We start from the raw sequence: 24,467 nt of genomic DNA on the forward strand, positions 1-24,467 counted from the left end.
GAAGTTGCTGATGTTGATTTTGGCAGCAGCTGAAGAAGAATACAATCAGAGAACAAAATAACGGAATTCACCTTTACATAAGACTTCAATCATTAATTTCCACACACAAAATAACATCTGCGTGTGCGTGTGTAGCCGCAGTAACTATGGCAACAAAGAGGCACCTGTATGATGGTCTTGGCCAGAGTTATGTGGTACTCCTCGACGTGCAGCATCTCAAACCACCGCTTCTCCTCGTCATCCAGCACCTGACTCAGCTCGGTGGTCACTTTAGCCTGCGGGGTAGGCAAATCAAACGCACCTCACCACACATTGTCACCGACATCACCCACGCCGCTGTCAATCACACACAGACACGCCCCCCCTTACTTTGTCTCCAATCAATCAGACACTCTGCCGGCTGTCAGTCACACACAGACACGCTCCTCTAACAGGCTATCATCAACTTGTGTGTAGTTGTTGTGGTCTGACCCGCACGGAGTTGAGACAGTCCTGTTCCAGTCTGTCCAGCGTTTCTGGGGGCAGCAGCGGTTGGAGCTGAGAGGCACTGAGAGGGTCCATGATGCACACCTTTGCCAGAACATCCCTGAAACACACGTGTGATGACGTCATGATCTATCTGCATGTGTCTGTGTGTGTTCTTGTATTTCTACCCTTCTTGACACATCAACAAGGAAAAGTACCTTCCATACGAGGAACAAGTTAGGACCGAAATTATGGTCCCAATACGGAAAACCATTGCATCTAATACGTACTTGCCAACCTTGAGACCTCTGATTTCGGGAGGTGAGGTCAAGTATTTCTTATATATATATATATATTAGAGATGCGCGGATAGGCAATTATTTCATCCGCAACCGCATCAGAAAGTCGTCAACCATCCGCCATCCACCCGATGTAACATTTGATCAGAACCGCACCCGCCCGTTGTTATATATCTAATATAGACGATGCAAGGCATTAGTGAGGTTATAAAGCTTTTGCCTGTTAAAGAAAGGAGACTGATCCAATGCAGCACAGACATTCGCGTGCCACGCTGTCACGACCCAGACGCACACCAGTGCGCAATCATATGGGAGCCGCGCTGAGCGCACCTCCAAGCGCGTCTCGCTGCCGGCGACGGCCGGGTATGGGCCCGACGCTCCAGCGCCATCCATTTTCAGGGCTAGTTGATTCGGCAGGTGGGTTGTTACACACTCCTTAGCGGGTTCCGACTTCCATGGCCACCGTCCTAGCTGCTGTCTATATCAACCAGGGTGAGCCCCACCCCTTTCGTGAGCGCACTGCGCGCGGAGTGACCCCTGTTACGCGCCCCCGGCAACAGGGGTGGCGGGCAGGTAAGCTGCGCGGGCAGGTAAGCTGCGCGGGCAGGTAAGCTGCGCGGGCGAAGCGCGCGGAGTGACCCCTGTTACGAGCCCCCGGCCACGGGGGTGGCGGGCAGGTAAGCTGCTTACCTGCTGCGCGTGACGCCGGCCGCGGCGAAGGCGGACGAGGCGGGGTGTCGGTGCGGTGGGCGCGGTGGTGACCCTGGACGTGCGTCGGGCCCTTCTCGCGGATCGCCTCAGCTACGGCTCCCGGTGGGGCCCTCTCGGGGGAAGGGGCCTCGGTCCCGGACCCCGGCGAGGCGTCCCTTCTCCGCTCCGTAAAAGTGTCCATCTCTTTTCTTTTTTTTCTTCTGTTGTGGCATATGCTGCAGGTGCCTGCTCGTTTTTCGTATGTGGGTAACAACATTTAACTATGTATATATATTTCCGAATTGGTTTAACTGCCACCCGCCTGAATCTATTTAAAATCTAATTTTTTTTTATTTCAACCACCCGACCCGACCCGACCCGCGGATAAAATCTAATTTTTTTAAATTTCATCCGCCCGATCCGCGGATAATCCACGGACTCCGCGGTTGTGCCCGCAAACCGCGCATCTCTAATATATATATATATATATATATATATATATAAAATAAATACTTGAATTTCAGTGTTCATTTATTTACACATATACACACATATAACACTCATCTACTCATTGTTGAGTTAAGGGTTGAATTGTCCATCCTTGTTCTATTCTCTGTCACAATTTTTCGAACCATGCTGAACACCTCTGATGATGCATTGCTGTGTGGCACGCACAAAAGTGCTTTCATCAAGTGCACTAGATGGCAGTATGGTCCTGTTTAAGAGTGTCACAACATTGCTGTTTACGGCAGACGAACTGCTTTACGGTAGACGAAAACGTGACTGCTGTTGTTGTGTGTTGTTGCCACGCTGGGAGGACGTTAATGAAACTGCCTAACAATAAACCCACATAAGAAACCAAGAACTCGCCCTCCATCATTCTACAGTTATAACGTTATTGGGCAGGTATGCTGTTTATGTTGTGGGTTAGCGGACTCAGGTCCTCATGGACCTGAGTCCGCCTGAATTTCGGGAGATTTTCGGGAGAAAATTTGTCCCGGGAGGTTTTCGGGAGAGGCGCTGAATTTCGGGAGTCTCCCGGAAAATCCGGGAGGGTTGGCAAGTATGATCTAATAGAGAGCCAAATACTAGAGTCCGTGAACATTGCTTCAAAGTCAGGATTTTTTGCTGATTTAATGTGCATACAAAAGTAAACATTGACAGGTGCAAAGGCAGCAATATATGATACAACTAGCTAAAGAAGGACTTCCTTATTCATCCCTGAAAAAACCTGCCAGGTGAACAGCTGATGTTACGACTTCCGGTGCTGACGTAAGACAACCCGTGTCCCACATGTGACCAAATACACTATAGTACTAAGACTATAGTGGCCATTAACAGTTAGCTTCTAGAGCTGGGTTGCCCAAAGTGCGGCACAGGGGCCATCTGTGGTCCGTGACTCCTTTGTCATCGGCCTTAAGCACGTTACAAAAACAATAGAGATCTCATTGCACCCCTGGTGGTGAAATCCCTCAAAATGAGGGTGGTCCTAAAAAGGAGGGATTTTTCAAATTGACTGTGAGTCGGTTTTAAAAGTGCACCGCCTCTGGTCAACATATGAAATAACAAGTGTGCGTAAGAAATTGAAATGCGCCACCAATGGCCAAAATTTAAAAAAAAAAAAAAATATATATATATATATATATATATATATATATATATATATATATATATATACTAGAGATGCGCGGTTTGCGGACACAACCGCGGAGTCCGCGGATTATCCGCTGATCGGGCGGTTGAAATAAAAAAAAATTAGATTTTATCCGCGGGTCGGGTCGGGCGGTTGAAATAAAAAAAAATTAGATTTTAAATAGATTCAGGCGGGTGGCAGTTAAACCAATTGGGAAATATATATACATAGTTAAATGTTGTTACCCACATACGAAAAACGAGCAGGCACCTGCAGCATATGCCACAACAGAAGAAAAAAAAAGAAAAGAGATGGACACTTTTACGGAGCGGAGAAGGGACGCCTCGCCGGGGTCCGGGACCGAGGCCCCTTCCCCCGAGTTGGCCCCACCGGGAGCCGTAGCTGAGGTGATTCGCGAGAAGGGCCCGACGCACGTCCAGGGTCACCACCGCGCCCACCGCACCGACACCCCGCTTCGTCCGCCTTCGCCGCGGCCGGCGTCACGCGCAGCAGGTAAGCAGCTTACCTGCCTGCCACCCCCGTGGCCGGGGGCTCGTAACAGGGGTCACTCCGCGCGCTCCGCCCGCGCAGCTTACCTGCCCGCCACCCCTGTTGCCGGGGGCGCGTAACAGGGGTCACTCCGCGCGCAGTGCGCTCACGAAAGGGGTGGGGCTCACCCTGGTTGATATAGACAGCAGGACGGTGGCCATGGAAGTCGGAACCCGCTAAGGAGTGTGTAACAACCCACCTGCCGAATCAACTAGCCCTGAAAATGGATGGCGCTGGAGCGTCGGGCTCATACGCGGCCGTCGCCGGCAGCGAGACGCGCTTGGAGGTGCGCTCAGCGCGGCTCCCATATGATTGCGCACTGGTGTGCGTCTGGGTCGTGACAGCGTGGCACGCGAATGTCTGCACTGCATTGGATCAGTCTCCTTTCTTTAACAGGCAAAAGCTTTATAACCTCACTAATGCCTTGCATCGTCTATATTAGATATATAACAACGGGCGGGTGCGGTTCTGATCAAATGTTACATCGGGTGGATGGCGGATGGTTGACGACTTTCTGATGCGGTTGCGGATGAAATAATTGCCTATCCGCGCATCTCTAATATATATATATATATATATATATATATATATATATATATATATATATATATATATATATATCGAGACATACTGTAATAACTTGAAGTAAATAAAGAAGATTAAAAACCAATTAAAAAAAAAAATCACTAAAAGCTTACCTTTTTTATGTGAGCTGCCTCAGTGGCCTAGTGGTTAAAGTGTCCGCCCTGACATCGGTAGGTCGTGAGTTCAAACCCCAACCGAGTCATACCAAAGACTATAAAAATGGGACCCATTACACCCCCCCCCCCCCCCCCCCCCCCGCATAAACGGTTGAAATGGGGGTTGAATCACCAAAATGATTCCCGAGCGCGGCCACCGCTGCTGCTCAATGCTCCCCTCACCTCCAAGGCGGTGAACATGGGGGATGGGTCAAATGCAGAGGATCATTTCACCACACCTAGTGTGTGTTTGACTATCAGTGGTACTTTAACTTTAACTTTTATATTTGCATAGCATGAATATATTGTCACACCGCGGTGAGGGAAGTCTTGTCTTGGTTTTTTCTGTCTTGTGATTTACATGTTTTATTTTGAAAAGCAACTCCTCTTGTTTCAGATCACGGGTCCTTCCTCTTGTGTCACCAGTCTGACGTCATTCCTGACCCTTGATTGTTTCCACCTGTTTCCCATTACCCTCATGTTCTTTATAAGCCCAAGCCTCCCCTTGTTCTGTGCCAGATTGTCTCGAGCTTTCGTGCCTGTCTTGCGTTCCATGTCCCTGTCCATGTCCATGCCTTGTCTCACGTCTACGTCCTTGCTCCCAGAATATCCCACGCTGTAATTTTGAATGGACTTTTTCCTCCCTCAGAGCGACTTTTGTTATCCTACCTTTTTCTACCGCAGTGGTGAGTTATTATTTTTCCTTAAAGATTTTTTCCTCAAAGTTTGTTGAGTGATTTTTTTTTGTTTACATTGATTAGAGTAGTTAAGTTTTATAGTCTTTATTTTCTTCCTCCTGTTTGGAGCGTTTTTTTTTGTTAAAGTTTTTGATAACAGATACGGTGCTAATTATATCGTCCTTATTTTTGTATTCCTCCTTTTTTTTGGAGTGATTTTCGGTTTTTCCCTTTTTGGAACATTTTGTCAATAGTATTTTTGTAATTCATAGTAATTGAATTTACTCGGCTCTGGGGGCTTAAAGAGTATTTCAAAATAAAAGCTTTATTTGGAATCACCTCTCTGCATCTGAGTCCCTTCCTCCGTCCAAGCCTGACATATATTATTAATGTTGTAAATACAAATCTTTATATATCAAGAAAAGGTGGTCCTAAAGAGGTAGGCATTTTCTCATGTCTCAAGAAGAGTGTGTGTGTGTGTGTGTGTGTGTGTGTGTGTGTCCTGCCTGTTGTAGATGTTGTGCAGCCAGTCCAGCAGGGAGTAAATGTCGGTGATCTCCAGCTGTTGGTCGGTAATGGACTGCAGTCGCTTAGCAACCGCCTTGTGGTAGCTCTGCATGTACACCTGAGGGGTCATAGGTCATTAGCACTATAGATTGACACACCTGTGTTCCTACTTCCTGTCTCACCTGCAGGGCGCGGTACTCATCGGGGTAAATGGACACCACGTTCCTCTTGGCGGCCCCCAGGTCCTCCACCACGCGGACTCGAATGCGGTCCAGGTACCCCGCCAGCTCTCCAGCTGTGAACTCGGCCTTCTGGGGCAGGGAACTGTCGGCGGCATCCTCGACCGCCTCCTTCCAGCGCTGCTTCAGCTGCCGCGGTCTGGGCCCCGCCGCCTCGCTGCAGGCGTGGTCCCGATCAGTCTGCTCTTCCTGCTGCAGCACCTGCGCTCAAACACGCCTTAACACCTAGATGCAGTGAGGAGGGATGGCGAGGGGGTGGGGGGGGTCCTCACCTGAACCACCAGGCCCAGGTTGGGCCCGGCTGTGGGCGACCGCAGCGATTCCCTCACCACGGCCCACAGCTCCTTCTGCAGCTCCTCGTACAGCAGCTCCACGTCCTTCGCCTTCCTGCGGCCGCCGTCTTTGACGCTCGGGCTGCACACGTCCTCCGGCTGCGTGCCGCCGTCCAACCCATTGCATTCCTGCTCCAGCTCCAGGATGTGAGTGTCGGCCAAGACGAGGTCCCGCTTCTTGACCAGCTGCAGGATCTCTAGTACTGAAGGACACAAGGACATTTGTGAAATGACTATTTCAATATTTGGTGTTTTACTTAGTGTTCTTGGATGTTCATGGCAGTTTATCACAAAAAGTATCTAGTTTATTTCTTGATTATTACATGTCTTATTTATGTTTCTTCTATTCCACTTTTTTTTTAATTTAAATTCGAATTTGCAGTAAAAAAAAAATTATAAATTAATTTTAATTTAATGAAATTAATTTTTAATTAATATAAATTTATTTTTTCTTCTTGTATTCCACAAAAAAAATTTTTTATATTCAAATGATAAATTTAGAAACAAAAATTATCTCATTTAATTAACAGTATAAAAACCTTTTTACATATTATATATTTTTTTTCTTGATTTATTACCCTTCTTTTTATTTTAAAGACTAAACAAAATAATCTATTATTTTAACATTTTTTTATTGGATTTTTGACATGTACACTCTAGAAATACAATTAAACACATGTCAAATGTGCTTTTTCTCCCCGAAACATGTTTATCACAAAAAGTAGTTGATTATTACATGTCCTATTTATGTTTATTCTATTCCACTTTTTTTTTTAAATTTAAATTCGAATTTGCAGTAAAAAAATTGAATACATTTACCTTAATTGTTCCATATTAATTTTTTCTTCTTGTATTCCATATTCAAATGATAAATTTAGAAACAAAAAATATCTCATTTAATTAACAGTATAAAAACCTTTTTACATATTATATATTTTTTTCTTGATTTGTTACCCTTCTTTTTATTTTAAAGACTAAACAAAATACTCTATTATTTTAACATTTTTTTATTGGATTTTTGACATGTACACTCTAGAAAAACAATTAAACACATGTCAAATGTGCTTTTTCTCCCCGAAACATGTTTATCACAAAAAGTAGTTGATTATTACATGTCCTATTTATGTTTATTCTATTCCACTTTTTTTTTTAATTTAAATTCGAATTTGCAGTAAAAAAAATTGAATAAATTTACCTTAATTGTTCCATATTTATTTTTTCTTCTTGTATTCCACAGAAAAAAAAAAAATTATATTCAAATGATAAATTTAGAAACAAAAATTATCTCATTTAATTAACAGTATAAAAACCTTTTTACATATTATATATTTTTTTCTTGATTTATTACCCTTCTTTTTATTTTAAACACTAAACAAAATCTATTATTTTAACATTTTTTTATTGGATTTTTGACATGTACACTCTAGAAATACAATTAAACACATGTCAAATGTGCTTTTTCTCCCCGAAACATGTTTATCACAAAAAGTAGTTGATTATTACATGTCCTATTTATGTTTATTCTATTCCACATTTTTTTTAAATTTAAATTCGAATTTGCAGTAAAAAAAATTGAATAAATGTACCTTAATTGTTCCATATTTATTTTTTTCTTCTTGTATTCCACAAAAAAAAAATATTTATATTCAAATGATAAATTTAGAAACAAAAATTTTCTTTTTTAATTAACAGTATAAAAAACTATTTACATATATATTTTACCCTTCTTTTTATTTTAAAGACTAAACAAAATAATCTATTATTTTAACATTTTTTTATTGGATTTTTGACATGTGCACTCTAGAAATACAATTAAACACATGTCAAATGTGCTTTTTCTCCCCGAAACATGTTTATCACAAAAAGTAGTTGATTATTACATGTCCTATTTATGTTTATTCTATTCCACTTTTTTTTTTAATTTAAATTCGAATTTGCAGTAAAAAAATTGAATACATTTACCTTAATTGTTCCATCTTTATTTTTTCTTCTTGTATTCCACAAAAAAAAAATATATATCCAAATGATAAATTTAGAAACAAAAATTATCTCATTTAATTAACAGTATAAAACCCTTTTTACATATTATATATTTTTTTCTTGATTTATTACCCTTCTTTTTATTTTAAAGACTAAACAAAATAATCTATTATTTTAACATTTTTTTATTGGATTTTTGACATGTACACTCTAGAAATACAATTAAACACATGTCAAATGTGCTTTTTCTCCCCGAAACATGTTTATAACAAAAAGTAGTTGATTATTACATGTCCTATTTATGTTTATTCTATTCCACTTTTTTTTTTTAATTTAAATTCGAATTTGCAGTAAAAAAATTGAATACATTTACCTTAATTGTTCCATCTTTATTTTTTCTTCTTGTATTCCACAAAAAAAAAAAATTATATTCAAATGATAAATTTAGAAACAAAAATTATCTCATTTAATTAACAGTATAAAAACCTTTTTACATATTATATATTTTTTTCTTGATTTATTACCCTTCTTTTTATTTTAAAGACTAAACAAAATAATCTATTATTTTAACATTTTTTTATTGGATTTTTGACATGTACACTCTAGAAATACAATTAAACACATGTCAAATGTGCTTTTTCTCCCCGAAACATGTTTATCACAAAAAGTAGTTGATTATTACATGTCCTATTTATGTTTATTCTATTCTACTTTTTTTTTAAATTTAAATTCGAATTTGCAGTAAAAAAATTGAATACATTTACCTTAATTGTTCCATCTTTATTTTTTCTTCTTGTATTCCACAAAAAAAATATTTATATTCAAATGATAAATTTAGAAACAAAAATTATCTCATTTAATTAACAATATAAAAACCTTTTTACATATTACATATTTTTTTCTTGATTTATTACCCTTTTTATTTTAAAGACTAAACAAAATAATCTATTATTTTAACATTTTTTTATTGGATTTTTGACATGTACACTCTAGAAATACAATTAAACACATGTCAAATGTGCTTTTTCTCCCCGAAACATGTTTATCACAAAAAGTAGTTGATTATTACATGTCCTATTTATGTTTATTCTATTCCCCTATTTTTTTTAATTTAAATTCGAATTTGCAGTAAAAAAAATTGAATACATTTACCTTAATTGTTCCATCTTTATTTTTTCTTCTTGTATTCCACAAAAAAAAAAAATTTATATTCAAATGATAAATTTAGAAACAAAAATTATCTCATTTAATTAACAGTATAAAAACCTATTTACATATATATTTTACCCTTCTTTTTATTTTAAAGACTAAACAAAATAATCTATTATTTTAACATTTTTTTATTGGCTTTTTGACATGTACACTCTAGAAATACAATGCAGAACTTGTAAAAATAAATAGAAAAAGAAACATGTTGTTCATGCTGTTTAATGTAAATATAAATGCTTGAAAAGCTTTTGCTAAATGTGTCTATAATTGTTAAAATGTGATACAAACAGGATTATTGTGTTTCTAAATTTGTCTTTGAATACTAACTACAATTTTTGTAGCTTTAAAGAGGAAAAAATATATTATAATAATTAAAGTTTGTACTATTAATTCAATTTGATTATTCATCTCTAAATGTGTTTTTGAATGTTGAATACAATTGTTGTGGCTTTAAAGAAGAAAACATATTATATAATAATTAAGGTTTTATACTGTTGATTAAATTAGATTATTTTGTCCATACAGTTGTCTTTTGATTATAAATTTTTTTTTTTGTGGCTTTAAAGAGGAAAACATATATTATAATACTTAAGGTTTGTACTATTAATTAAAATATATTATAATACTTAAGGTTTGTACTATTAATTAAATTCGATTATTAATCTCTAAATTTGTCTTTGAACGTTAAATACACATGTCAAATGTTCTTTTTCTTCCTTAAACATGTAACCCACAAAAAATATACATAAAATAATACAAAATGAATAAAAAAAACAAAACATGCATGTCAGGTTCAAACACAGATGACATCTATTAAAACAGACGAGAAGCAAGGAATCATGCAGAGTTAAATTTGGCTCAATTGAGGAAAGACGTTATTTGGGCTGTATTCTAGTTACAGATCCAAACTTCGCTCTAAAGTCTAGCCCACGTGCTTCCTCTATTTATTTGGGAGGTCCCTGGTTACATCAGGAAAGGGGTAATCTCGACATCTCCAGTTAGACACAATATATGATTATACAAGAAATGCCAATGTATTGACGCTGGTGATATAGCCTTGTCTGTGCTCTGTCTGCGTCACGGCGGTGTTCGGCCTTGGCAGTCATCAGGCCGTTCTTGGACACAGACACCGATACGAGACTGGCTTGCAATCTTTTGGATTACCAGCTTTGCACAGACAAAGAAAAATACCACTTCAGCACAATTAATAATAACTATAGCAATGGCCCTCGAGCAAAAGAGTTGTGTGATAATATATACGTAATTATTCTAACAATGCATCAGTCAAATAAGTACAGGCAAAAATTGACATTAAGCCAGAGACAATTGCACTCCTGAATGTCTCCAACACGGTGCAGCAATACCCAAAAGCAGGCAAAAGCTCATCAATGATCTACCTTTTAATTGAAAAATTATCTAATATAATTAATATAAAAAACATGATTTTTTTTTTTTTTTTTAAATCCACATTTTAAAATTTTTAGACACATTTTTAAAAAGCTCTACTAGTATTAATAAACAGCATAAACAACATTTCTCTTTTATTTATTCCACAAACTTCTGCGTATCCACTAATGTTCCCTGTACCAATTTATTTTATTTAAAGACAAACATAATGAACTTTACACAAAAGTATAAACCTTAATTATTATAAAATATTAAATTTTTAACATTTTATTTACTATTCAAAGACAAATTTAGAGACAAAATAATCAAATTTAATTTACAATATAAAAACATTGTTAAAAAAAAAAACATCACATTTTAACACTTTTAGAAAAAGCCTTTCAACTATATATTTTTTCCATTAAACAACATTTTTTTTGTATTTATTTCACAACCCTCAGCATATCCACTGATGTTCCCTGGTGCCCCCCAGAGAAGATGTAGTACTTTATTTTATTCAAAGACAAGTTTAGAAACAACATAATCAACTTTAATTAAAAGTACAAAACCTTGATTATTCTAAGATACATTTTTTTTTCTTTAAAGCCACACAAATTGTATTTAACGTTCAAAGACAAATTTACAGATTAATAATCAAATTTAATTAATAGTACAAACCTTAACTATTATAATATATTTTTTCCTCTTTAAAGCCACAAAAAAAAAATTTAATAATCAAAAGACAACTGTATGGACAAAATAATCTAATTTAATCAACAGTATAAAACCTTAATTATTATATAATATATGTTTTCTTCTTTAAAGCCACAACAATTGTATTCAACATTCAAAGACACATTTATAGATGAATAATCAAATTGAATTAATAGCACAAACCTTAATTATTATAATATATTTTTTCCTCTTTAAAGCTACAAAAATTGTAGTTAGTATTCAAAGACAAATTTAGAGACACAATAATCACGTTTGTATCACATTTCAACAATTATAGACACATTTAGCAAAAGCCTTTCAAGCATATACAGGTAAAAGCCAGTAAATTAGAATATTTTGAAAAACTTGATTTATTTCAGTAATTGCATTCAAAAGGTGTAACTTGTACATTATATTTATTCATTGCACACAGACTGATGCATTCAAATGTTTATTTCATTTAATTTTGATGATTTGAAGTGGCAACAAATGAAAATCCAAAATTCCGTGTGTCACAAAATTAGAATATTACTTAAGGCTAATACAAAAAAGGGATTTTTAGAAATGTTGGCCAACTGAAAAGTATGAAAATGAAAAATATGAGCATGTACAATACTCAATACTTGGTTGGAGCTCCTTTTGCCTCAATTACTGCGTTAATGCGGCGTGGCATGGAGTCGATGAGTTTCTGGCACTGCTCAGGTGTTATGAGAGCCCAGGTTGCTCTGATAGTGGCCTTCAACTCTTCTGCGTTTTTGGGTCTGGCATTCTGCATCTTCCTTTTCACAATACCCCACAGATTTTCTATGGGGCTAAGGTCAGGGGAGTTGGCGGGCCAATTTAGAACAGAAATACCATGGTCCGTAAACCAGGCACGGGTAGATTTTGCGCTGTGTGCAGGCGCCAAGTCCTGTTGGAACTTGAAATCTCCATCTCCATAGAGCAGGTCAGCAGCAGGAAGCATGAAGTGCTCTAAAACTTGCTGGTAGACGACTGCGTTGACCCTGGATCTCAGGAAACAGAGTGGACCGACACCAGCAGATGACATGGCACCCCAAACCATCACTGATGGTGGAAACTTTACACTAGACTTCAGGCAACGTGGATCCTGTGCCTCTCCTGTCTTCCTCCAGACTCTGGGACCTCGATTTCCAAAGGAAATGCAAAATTTGCATGGTTGGGTGATGGTTTGGGGTGCCATGTCATCTGCTGGTGTCGCTATAGCTTGCTGTTCTATGCGCCATGTTTGTTTGTGTTGGCTTCACTATGTGACGTCACAGGAAAATGGACGGGTGTATATAACGATGGTTAAAATCAGGCACTTTGAAGCTTCTTTTAGGGATATTGCGTGATAGAGATGCGCGGTTTGCGGGCACAACCGCGGAGTCCGCGGATTATCCGCGGATCGGGCGGATGAAATTTAAAAAAATTAGATTTTATCCGCGGGTCGGGTCGGGCGGTTGAAATAAAAAAAAATTAGATTTTAAATAGATTCAGGCGGGTGGCAGTTAAACCAATTGGGAAATATATATACATAGTTAAATGTTGTTACCCACATACGAAAAACGAGCAGGCACCTGCAGCATATGCCACAACAGAAGAAGAAGAAAAAAAGAGATGGACACTTTTACGGAGCGGAGAAGGGACGCCTCGCCGGGGTCCGGGACCGAGGCCCCTTCCCCCGAGAGGGCCCCACCGGGAGCCGTAGCTGAGGCGATCCGCGAGAAGGGCCCGACGCACGTCCAGGGTCACCACCGCGCCCACCGCACCGACACCCCGCCTCGTCCGCCTTCGCCGCGGCCGGCGTCACGCGCAGCAGGTAAGCAGCTTACCTGCCCGCCACCCCCGTGGCCGGGGGCTCGCAACAGGGGTCACTCCGCGCGCTCCGCCCGTGCAGCTTATCTGCCCGCCACCCCTGTTGCCGGGGGCGCGTAACAGGGGTCACTCCGCGCGCAGTGCGCTCACGAAAGGGGTGGGGCTCACCCTGGTTGATATAGACAGCAGGACGGTGGCCATGGAAGTCGGAACCCGCTAAGGAGTGTGTAACAACCCACCTGCCGAATCAACTAGCCCTGAAAATGGATGGCGCTGGAGCGTCGGGCCCATACCCGGCCGTCGCCGGCAGCGAGACGCGCTTGGAGGTGCGCTCAGCGCGGCTCCCATATGATTGCGCACTGGTGTGCGTCTGGGTCGTGACAGCGTGGCACGCGAATGTCTGTGCTGCATTGGATCAGTCTCCTTTCTTTAACAGGCAAAAGCTTTATAACCTCACTAATGCCTTGCATCGTCTATATTAGATATATAACAACGGGCGGGTGCGGTTCTGATCAAATGTTACATCGGGTGGATGGCGGATGGTTGACGACTTTCTGATGCGGTTGCGGATGAAATAATTGCCTATCCGCGCATCTCTATTGCGTGATGGGTAAAATTTTTAAAAAAAACTTCGAAAAATAAAATAAACCACTGGGAACTGATTTTTAATGGTTTTAACCCTTCTGAAATTGTGATAATGTTCCCCTTTAAATGAAGCAAAAATATGACTTATTTTATCTTTGTGAAAATATTGGACACAGTGTGTTGTCAAGCTTATGAGATGCGATGCAAGTGTAAGCCACTGTGACACTATTGTTCTTTTTTTTTTATAAATGTCTAATGATAATGTCAATGAGGGATTTTTAATCACTGCTATGTTGAAATTGTAACTAATATTGATACTGTTGTTGATAATATTCATTTTTGTTTCACTACTTTTGGTTTGTTCTGTGTCTCCTCTCAATTGCTCTGTTTATTGCACTTCTGAGTGTTGCTGGCTCGGCTTTGCTTTTGGAATTGGATTGCATTGTTATGGTATTGCTGTGTTGGATTGATTAATTTAAAAAAATAAAATAAATAAAATAAAATCGATTCTGAATCGCACAACGTGAGTATCGCGACTCGAACTCGAATCGATTTTTTCCCCACACCCCTAATTTTTACATTAAACGGCATAAACAACATGTTTCTTTTTCTATTTATTTAACAAGCTTCTGCATCTCCACTAAAGTAACTTGGCGCCCCCCAGAGGAGGTTTACCACATACATTATTCTGGGAGGGTCTACATCAGGGGTGCTCATTACGTCGATCGCGATCTACCGGTCGATCTCGGAGGGTGTGTCAGTCGATCACCAGCCAGGCATTAAAAAAATAGTCCTAAAAATGAGCGATCATAAATCTTCACTATGACGTCGCTTTCGTCACTTGATTGACATTCACGGCACCCGAGGGTCTTCTGAGATGACGCTGGCTGCTGCCAGCTCATTAAAATGACCGACTGGAAGGCGAGAAACACTTTATTTCAACAGACTCTGGCGCCGTACCTGTCGTCAAAACTCCAAAGACCGACTGCACAGTTGCGCTAACAAAATAAGAGTCTCAGAAAGCTGGCGTGCACAAGCTAGCAAGCTACGGAGTTTGCCGACAATGTATTTCTTGTAAAGTGTATACAAAGAAGTACGGAAGTTGGACGAATAAGATGCCAAAAACCAACCACTTTCATGTGGTATTGGACCGAAAGGAGGACTTTTTTTCTCCTCCATTCGAAAATGCGGACGTTATCAGCACCACTGTCTGATTCCTATCAATGCAACAGAATCAGGTAATACACCAACTTATATTCTTGTCTTCATGAAAGAAAGGAATGTATATGTGTTAAACATGCTTGTATTATCTTTAAACACCTTTAACTTAACAATATTAACTATATGTGTTAAACATGCTTGTATTATCTTTAAACACCTTTAACTTGTTAACAATATTAACTATGTGTTAAACATGTTTGTATTATCTTTAAACACCTTTAACTTGTTAACAATATTAACTATATGTGTTAAACATGCTTGCATTATCTTTAACCACCTTTAACTTGTTAACAATATTAACTATATGTGTTAAACATGCTTGTATTATCTTTAAACACCTTTAACTTGTTAACAATATTAACTATATGTGTTAAACATGCTTGTATTATCTTTAAACACCTTTAACTTGTTAACAATATTAACTATATGTGTTAAACATGCTTGTATTATTTTTAAACACCTTTAACTTATTAACAATATTAACTATATGTGTTAAACATGCTTGTATTATTATTAAACACCTTTAACTTAACAATATTAACTATATGTGTTAAACATGCTTGTATTATCTTTAAACACCTTTAACTTGTTAACAATATTAACTATGTGTTAAACATGTTTGTATTATCTTTAAACACCTTTAACTTGTTAACAATATTAACTACATGTGTTAAACATGCTTGTATTATCTTTAACCACCTTTAAGTTATTAACAATATTAACTATATGTGTTAAACATGCTTATATTATTTTTAACCACCTTTAACTTGTTAACAATATTAACTATATGTGTTAAACATGCTTGTATTATCTTTAAACACCTTTAACTTATTACCAATATTAACTATAAGTGTTAAACATGCTTGCATTATCTTTAAACACCTTTAATGTATTAACAATATTAACTATATGTGTTAAACATGCTTGCATTATCTTTAAACACCTTTAACTTGTTAACAAAAACATATATTTCATAAATAAGTAAATATAAATGATATATATGAATGAGGTAGATCCCCACGACTTGATCAATTGAAAAGTAGCTCGCCTGCAGAAAAAGTGTGAGCACCCCTGCTCTACATAATGGCAACGCAGTCACATCCAAGGTCGATTTACCTGAAATGTGTGTGTGTGTGTGTGTGTGAGGATGTGCAGATGTTTGCCAGCCTCAGCGTCGACAGAGGAAGACAGGATGGCACACACACACACACACACACACACACACACACACACACACAGAGAGGAAGAGCATCTCTAAAGGGGAACAATGTGAGCACGACATGGCAGGCTTGAACTTCCCCACACATGCAGATGTTTAAATGTGGAACGCGGCGGTCCGCATTATCAAACCCACTTTCTATTCTCGTAAAGGGTCAAAGGTCGGCCTTACGGGGCCTTGAGAGTTCTGTGAGGTACTTAAGTCGGCGTCACTTTAAATACGCCGGCAGACATCTCGGCTGCTGGCACAGGAAGTCAACAAGGATGCTCGATTGTGTTTATTTCCATCACGGTGATGCCGAGCGTGTCAGTCAGTCGCGAACAGGGCGGGGCCACCGTAAGGCGATACGGCGACGCATCCGAGCCAGACGTCGGCGTCGAGAAACACTGCTGATTTTGTTCAACTTCAGGAAATCTCTTCCAGCTGACTGGATGAGGCCCCGCCCAGCTCCGCCGTTTTCTTCATACCAACACGCCAACGCCATCTTTAAGTCGCCGAGTCAGCAGTTCCTTTGACCGCCACGAGAGGCGCTCACCCGCAGAGTGAATGCACCATCCATCCATCCATCCATCTTCTTCCGCTTATCCGAGGTCGGGTCGCGGGGGCAGCAGCTTAAGCAGGGAAGCCCAGACTTCCCTCTCCCCAGCCACTTCGTCCAGCTCCTCCCGGGGGATCCCGAGGCGTTCCCAGGCCAGCCGGGAGAGATAGTCTTCCCAGCGTGTCCTGGGTCTTCCCCGTGGCCTCCTACCGGTCGGACGTGCCCGAAACACCTTCCTAGGGAGGCGTTCGGGTGGCATCCTGACCAGATGCCCGAACCACCTCATCTGGCTCCTCTCGATGTGGAGGAGCAGCGGCTTTACTTTGAGCTCCCCCCGGATGACAGAGCTTCTCACCCTATCTCTAAGGGAGAGCCCCGCCACTCGGCGGAGGAAACTCATTTCGGCCGCTTGTACCCGTGATCTTGTCCTTTCGGTCATGACCCAAAGCTCATGACCATAGGTGAGGATGGGAACGTAGATCGACCGGTAAATCGAGAGCTTTGCCTTCCGGCTCAGCTCCTTCTTCACCACAACGGATCGATACAGCGTCCGCATTACTGAAGATGCCGCACCGATCCGCCTGTCGAGCTCACGATCCACTCTTCCCCCACTCGTGAACAAGACTCCGAGGTACTTGAACTCCTCCACTTGGGGCAAGATCTCCTCCCCAACCCGGAGATGGCACTCCACCCTTTTCCGGGAGCGAACCATGGACTCGGACTTGGAGGTGCTGATTCCCATCCCAGTCGCTTCACACTCGGCTGCGAACCGATCCAGCGAGAGCTGAAGATCTTGGCCAGAGGAAGCCATCAGGACCACATCATCTGCAAATAGCAGAGACCTAATCCTGCAGCCACCAAACCAGATCCCCTCAACGCCTTGACTGCGTCTAGAAATTCTGTCCATAAAGGTTATGAACAGAATGGGTGACAAAGGGCAGCCTTGGCGGAGTCCAACCCTCACTGGAAACGTGTCCGACTTACTGCCGGCAATGCGGACCAAGCTCTGACACTGATCATACAGGGAGCGGACTGCCACAATCAGACAGTCCGATACCCCATACTCTCTGAGCACTCCCCACAAGACTTCCCGGGGTACACGGTCGAATGCCTTCTCCAAGTCCACAAAGCACATGTAGACTGGTTGGGCAAACTCCCATGCACCCTCAAGGACCCTGCCGAGAGTATAGAGCTGGTCCACAGTTCCACGACCAGGACGAAAACCACACTGTTCCTCCTGAATCCGAGGTTCGACTATCCGGCGAGTGAATGCACCAATTTGAATAATCATGCTGTCATTTTAGCGCTTTCTAGAAAAGATAAACATGTGTGCCGTAAAAATGTGCCAATGGGCTCGGTGCTAAAGTAGGAGTCTCCCCATACAACTTTTTCACTTTTGATACGATACCAATACTGGAGCCTTGAGTATTGGCCGATACCGATTGTGAGGAGGCGTGGCCTGCGGACCTGCAGCATACCTGCCAACTTTTGAAATCAGAAAAACCTAGTAGCCAGGGTCCAGGACAAAGTCCTGGTGGGGGGTTCAGGTTTCGCCCCCCGACGCAAAATGATTAATAGCATTCAGACAGGTTAAAATGTTGCTAAAACCATCACTTTTCTATCAGTCACAGTGACTTTTCAAAACAAAAATATTACAGCAAAAATCATATGGGTTGATTGACATGTTTATTCTGTAAGCTAACTTCAATAGTTTGAAATTATTTTGACAGTTAATGCCAGTTATCCTGTCAACCTTTCACAAGACTTCAATTTGTTAATTGAAAGTATAAACACTTTTTACAGTAAACAAATGGTAAAACAGTACTAAACAATTCCATTAAAAAAAAAAATTGGTGTCATTATTAACTTTCTGTCCAAGCTTGTATAATCTACTGCCTTGTTCAATTGTAAAAAATATTCTGTGCCTAAAATTCACATTTCTATCACAATTATCATACTGTAAACATGGTAAGCTAACTTCATTAAAATTAATAGTCCTGTCAATAGCATGGAATTACAATTCAAATGTAGTTTTTTTGTAAGCCTTTCAAAAGAATTCAATATATGAAAAATGAATGAAAATTAATTGAAGCCATCAGACACTTGAAAAGTGGCACATCACATCTCTAATGTAATCATTTGAACTTTTCAACAGAAATAGCACTGCAAAAATATTAAGGACATACTTCTGTATTTTGGTAGTTATGCTGTCAACATTTAACAAGATTTCTTCAACTTGGACTTGAAAGCATAAATAGTATAAACACTTTTAACAGTATAACAGTACTAAACAATTCCAATAGATAACATTGGTGTCATTACCTTTTTGTGGCTAAAATCCGAAAAACGTTGAAAGTTTTCCACTTGTATCGCTAGCAACGGCATTAGACTTGTGTTTTTTTGTCCCAACGTGGTCTTTTACATCGCTAATTCCTCCGTGTCCGATCGAAAAATCTTGTCTGCACAAGGTGCAATTCGCGTAGTTTTCACCCTTTTTGGAACGGATAATTATTCCCGGATAGGCTTTTGAATATTCTTCACGGAATGACTGCGGTTTTCTTTTCGGTTTAAGACTCGTTTGCGATTTTTCTCCGGCTGATTCCATGATCGTTCGCTCGTTTGGAAACAATGGCAACAGGTGCCTCGTGCTTGGCAGCGGTGCTATAAATAGCCTCGCGCATGGCATTCGGAATGGCTCGATAGGAAGTTACGGGAAGCAGTGTCGATTGTCATTGTTGTTACGCGATTTCGTGAATAAAACTTAAAAAAAAAAAAAAAAAATTTTAATTAATGAAAAACCGTATTTTTTATCACTGCAACCGTAACCCGGAATAGGTTGATGAAAACCGTACTAATTACGGGAAAACCGGAGTATTTGGCAGGTATGCTAGTGTGCCGTGAGATACAGTCTGGTGTGCCGTGGGAGATTATCTAAATTCACCTATTTGGGTTAAAAATATTTTTTGCAAAGCAGTAATTATAGTCTGCAAATGATGTGTTGTTGTTGAGTGTCGGTGCTGTCTAGAGATCGGCAGAGTAACCGTGTAATACAAGGTAAAAGGGTGTCTAATGCTTAAACCAAAAATAAACAAAAGGTGAGTGCCGCTAAGAAAAGGCATTGAAGCTTAGGGAAGGCTATGCAGAACGAAACTAAAACTGAACTGGCTACAAAGTAAACAAAAACAGAATGCTGGACGACAGCAAAGACTTACTGTGGAGCAAAGACGGGCGTCCACAATGTACATCCGAACATGACATGACAGTCAACAATGTCCCCACAAAGAAGGATAAAAACAACTGAAATATTCTTGATTGCTAAAACAAAGTAGATGCGGGAAATATCGCTCAAAGGAAGACATGAAACTGCTACAGGAAAATACCAAAAAAAAAAAGAGGAAAAGCCACCAAAATAGGAGCACAAGACAAGAACTAAAACACTACACACAGATAAACAGCAAAAAACTCAAAATAAGTCAGGGGGTGATGTGACAGGTGGTTACAGTACACCTACTTTGAGACAAGAGCTAAAGTGATGCATGGTTGATTATGCTTTAAAGTCATATCCAACAATTGCGACTTTTTACTGTCAACTGAGTTTCGCTTTTAGTGATTTCTGCTAGTGGTGTGCCTCCAGATTTTTTCAACGCAGTAAATGTGCCTTGGTTTAAAAAAGGTTGAAAAACACTGGGCTATAGGCTACTAGGAGCTAGCAGCTACACAACAGCTAAGCACCCAATAGCACACACGCTAGACATACATAATAATAAATGAACAATTAACAGCACATTTGTCAATATAAAGAAGGATCAAATAATTATAGTTAGTATAGTTACGGGAAGCAGTGTCGATTGTCATTGTTGTTACGCGATTTCGTGAATAAAACTTTAAAAAAAAAAAAAAATTTTAATGAATGAAAAACCGTATTTTTTATCACTGCAACCGTAACCCGGAATAGGTTGATGAAAACCGTACTAATTACGGGAAAACCGGAGTAGTTGGCAGGTATGCTGCAGAGAGGTGGGCGTAGATGGCCCACCTGGGCGCGTTTTGCTAATCACCCGTCACCGTGTAAAAGGGGCAGCGGCCGAGAAGGAGGGGGCTGGAGAAGTTGGAGTTGAGGGGAGAGAGTCGTTGGTGGATGACGAGCACGCGCGAGGAAGAGCGAGACGGAGACGGGGACGAGGAAGGCTGAAAAGCGACTCGCAGAAAGAGACCGTCACGAGAGGCGAGAGCTGCTGAAAAGCAACCAGAGCAAGCGGAGGTTTATTGAAAAATAAACAGAATCTCAAAACTGCCATGTCTCACATTGGTGGTCCGAGGAACCCGGAGTGAAGAGTCCTTCCACGCCAATATTGATCTGACACAATATCAGCAGGAATCGTACATACCGTATTTTTCGGAGTATTAGTCGCACCTGCCAAAAATGCATAATAAAGAAGGAAAAAAAACATATATATATATATATATATATATATATATATATAAGGCCCCGGGGGTGGATGATATCCGCCCGGAGTTCCTTAAGGCTCTGGATGCTGTGGGGCTGTCTTAGTTGACAAGACTCTGCAGCATCGCGTGGACATCGGGGGCGGTACCTCTGGATTGGCAGACCGGGGTGGTGGTTCCTCTCTTTAAGAAGGGGAACCGGAGGGTGTGATCCAACTATCGTGGGATCACACTGCTCAGCCTTCCCGGTAAGGTCTATTCAGGTGTACTGGAGAGGAGGCTACGCCGGATAGTCGAACCTCGGATTCAGGAGGAACAGTGTGGTTTTCGTCCTGGTCGTGGAACTGTGGACCAGCTCTATACTCTCGGCAGGGTCCTTGAGGGTGCATGGGAGTTTGCCCAACCAGTCTACATGTGCTTTGTGGACTTGGAGAAGGCATTCGACCGTGTCCCTCGGGAAGTCCTGTGGGGAGTGCTCAGAGAGTATGGGGTAACGGACTGTCTTATTGTGGCAGTTCGCTCTCTGAATGATCAGTGCCAGAGCTTGGTCCGCATTGCCGGCAGTAAGTCGGACACGTTTCCAGTGAGGGTTGGACTCCGCCAAGGCTGCCCTTTGTCACCGATTCTGTTCATAACTTTTATGGACAGAATTTCTAGGCGCAGTCAGGGCGTTGAGGGGATCTGGTTTGGTGGCTGCAGGATTAGGTCACTGCTATTTGCAGATGATGTGGTCCTGATGGCTTCATCTGGCCAGGATCTTCAGCTCTCACTGGATCGGTTCGCAGCTGAGTGTGAAGCGACTGGGATGAGAATCAGCACCTCCAAGTCTGAGTCCATGGTTCTCGCCCGGAAAAGGGTGGAGTGCCATCTCCGGGTTGGGGAGGAGATCTTGCCCCAAGTGGAGGAGTTCAAGTACCTCGGAGTCTTGTTCACGAGTGAGGGAAGAGTGGATCGTGAGATCGACAGGCGGATCGGTGCGGCATCTTCAGTAATGCGGACGCTGTATCGATCCGTTGTGGTGAAGAAGGAGCTGAGCCGGAAGGCAAAGCTCTCAATTTACCGGTCGATCTACGTTCCCATCCTCACCTATGGTCATGAGCTTTGGGTTATGACCGAAAGGACAAGATCACGGGTACAAGCGGCCGAAATGAGTTTCCTCCGCCGGGTGGCGGGGCTCTCCCTTAGAGATAGGGTGAGAAGCTCTGTCATCCGGGAGGAGCTCAAAGTAAAGCCGCTGCTCCTCCACATGGAGAGGAGCCAGATGAGGTGGTTCGGGCATCTGGTCAGGACGCCACCCGAACGCCTCCCTAGGGAGGTGTTTAGGGCACGTCCGACCGGTAGGAGGCCGCGGGGAAGACCCAGGACACGTTGGGAAGACTATGTCTCCCGGCTGGCCTGGGAACGCCTCGGGGTCCCACAGGAAGAGCTGGACGAAGTGGCTGGGGAGAGGGAAGTCTGGGCTTCCCTGCTTAGGCTGCTGCCCCCGCGACCCGACCTCGGATAAGCGGAAGAAGATGGATGGATGGATGGATGGATTTTCAAAAAATATTTTTTTGGACCAATTAGGTGAAGTTGCATAACTTCCCACGGCACACCAGGCAATATATCACGGCACACCTGTGTGCCGCGGCACAGTGGTTGAAAATCACTGTCCTAGGAGGTGGTAACGGAAAGTAACTGAGAAGCAGTGGTGTACAATAAGGGAAAAAAAGCATGGAATAAGAAGCTGAAGGTTGTGTCAAGGACGAAGTCAACCTGAGGAATGTCGCCGCGGGAAACAAAAGTGCTGAGTCAGAGCCGGCTCATGTTCACCCTCAAAGATGACCCTTCACACTTTTATATATGAATGTATATAGAAGGACTGTGTGTGAGAGAGAGAGAGAACTGTAGCAGCGTTGTTTGCATTGTAAGGTGAACTCGTCACATTCTTCTCGACCAAGAGCACTTTTCTTCCACTACTAACCCTAAACGTTCACGACTGCACTGCAAAAAGTGAAATCTAAGTAAGATGAAATATGTCAAATAAGGGTGATATTTGCTTATTTTTTTGTCTGATACGATAATTCTTCTCACTAAGCAGATTTTATGTTAGTCTTTTACTTATTTTAAAGGGGAACATTATCACCAGACCTATGTAAGTGTCAATATATACCTTGATGTTGCAGAAAAAAAGACCATATATTTTTTTAACCGATTTCCGAACTCTAAATGGGTGAATTTTGGCGAATTAAACGCCTTTCTAATATTCGCTCTTGGGAAGCAATCCGCCATTTTCTCAAACACCGAGTCAAATCAGCTTTTTCGACTGTTTTCCGTACCTTGGAGACATCATGCCTCGTCGGTGTGTTGTCGGAGGGTGTAACAACACCAACAGGGACGGATTCAAGTTGCACCAGTGGCCCAAAGATGCCAAAGTGGCAAGAAATTGGACGTTTGTTCCGCACACTTTACCGACGAAAGCTATGCTACGACAGAGATGGCAAGAATGTGTGGATATCCTGCGACACTCAAAGCAGATGCATTTCCAACCATAAAGTCAAAGAAATCTGCCATTGAATCTGCCGGAGTGTGTGAGCAATTCAGGGACAAAGGACCTCGGTAGCACGGCAAGCTATGGCGGCAGTTTGTTCCCGCAGACGAGCGAGCTAAACCCCCTGGATGTCTTGGCTCACACCGTCCCTTATGCCACCGAAGATGATCAAGAGAAGAATATCGACCCTAGCTTCCCTGGCCTGCTGACATCAACTCCAAAACTGGACGGATCAGCTTTCAGGAAAAGAGCGCGGATGAGGGTATGTCATACTTGCCAACCTTGAGACCACCGATTTCGGGAGGTGGGGGGTGTGGTTAAGAGGGGAGGAGTATATTGACAGCTAGAATTCACCAAGTCAAGTATTTCATACACACATATATATATATATATATATATATATATATATATATATATATATATATATATATATATATATATATATATATATATATATATATATGTATGTGTGGGAAAAAAAATCACAAGACTATTTCATCTCTACAGGCCTGTTTCATGAGGGGGGGTACCCTCAATCATCAGGAGATTTTAATGGGAGCATTCGCATACCATGGTTTATATAGGGCACAGAGTGGGTGGGTACAGGCTGGCCTAGGGGCGTGGTGATTGGCTCATGTGTTACCTAGGAGGTGTTTCCGTCTATGGCGGCATGCTGTTACAATTTCGCTGCGC

General features: G+C 41.3%; 1 protein-coding gene across 1 annotated transcript in view; it reads right to left on the bottom strand.

The window, feature by feature from the left end:
* exoc3l2b (exocyst complex component 3-like 2b) overlaps positions 1-24,467 on the bottom strand; it is a 142,914-nt gene that overhangs the window by 22,091 nt on the left and 96,356 nt on the right. Inside the window, exons 5-9 of the mRNA XM_072915033.1 lie at positions 6,072-6,334; positions 5,743-6,000; positions 5,560-5,678; positions 472-586; positions 165-275 (exon numbers count right to left, since the gene is read on the bottom strand). Coding sequence (XP_072771134.1) covers positions 165-275; positions 472-586; positions 5,560-5,678; positions 5,743-6,000; positions 6,072-6,334 — 866 coding nt within the window. The remainder of the gene's footprint in view (positions 1-164; positions 276-471; positions 587-5,559; positions 5,679-5,742; positions 6,001-6,071; positions 6,335-24,467) is intronic.

This window comes from Nerophis lumbriciformis, linkage group LG17 (assembly GCF_033978685.3).
Source record: "Nerophis lumbriciformis linkage group LG17, RoL_Nlum_v2.1, whole genome shotgun sequence".
NCBI lineage: Eukaryota > Metazoa > Chordata > Actinopteri > Syngnathiformes > Syngnathidae > Nerophis > Nerophis lumbriciformis.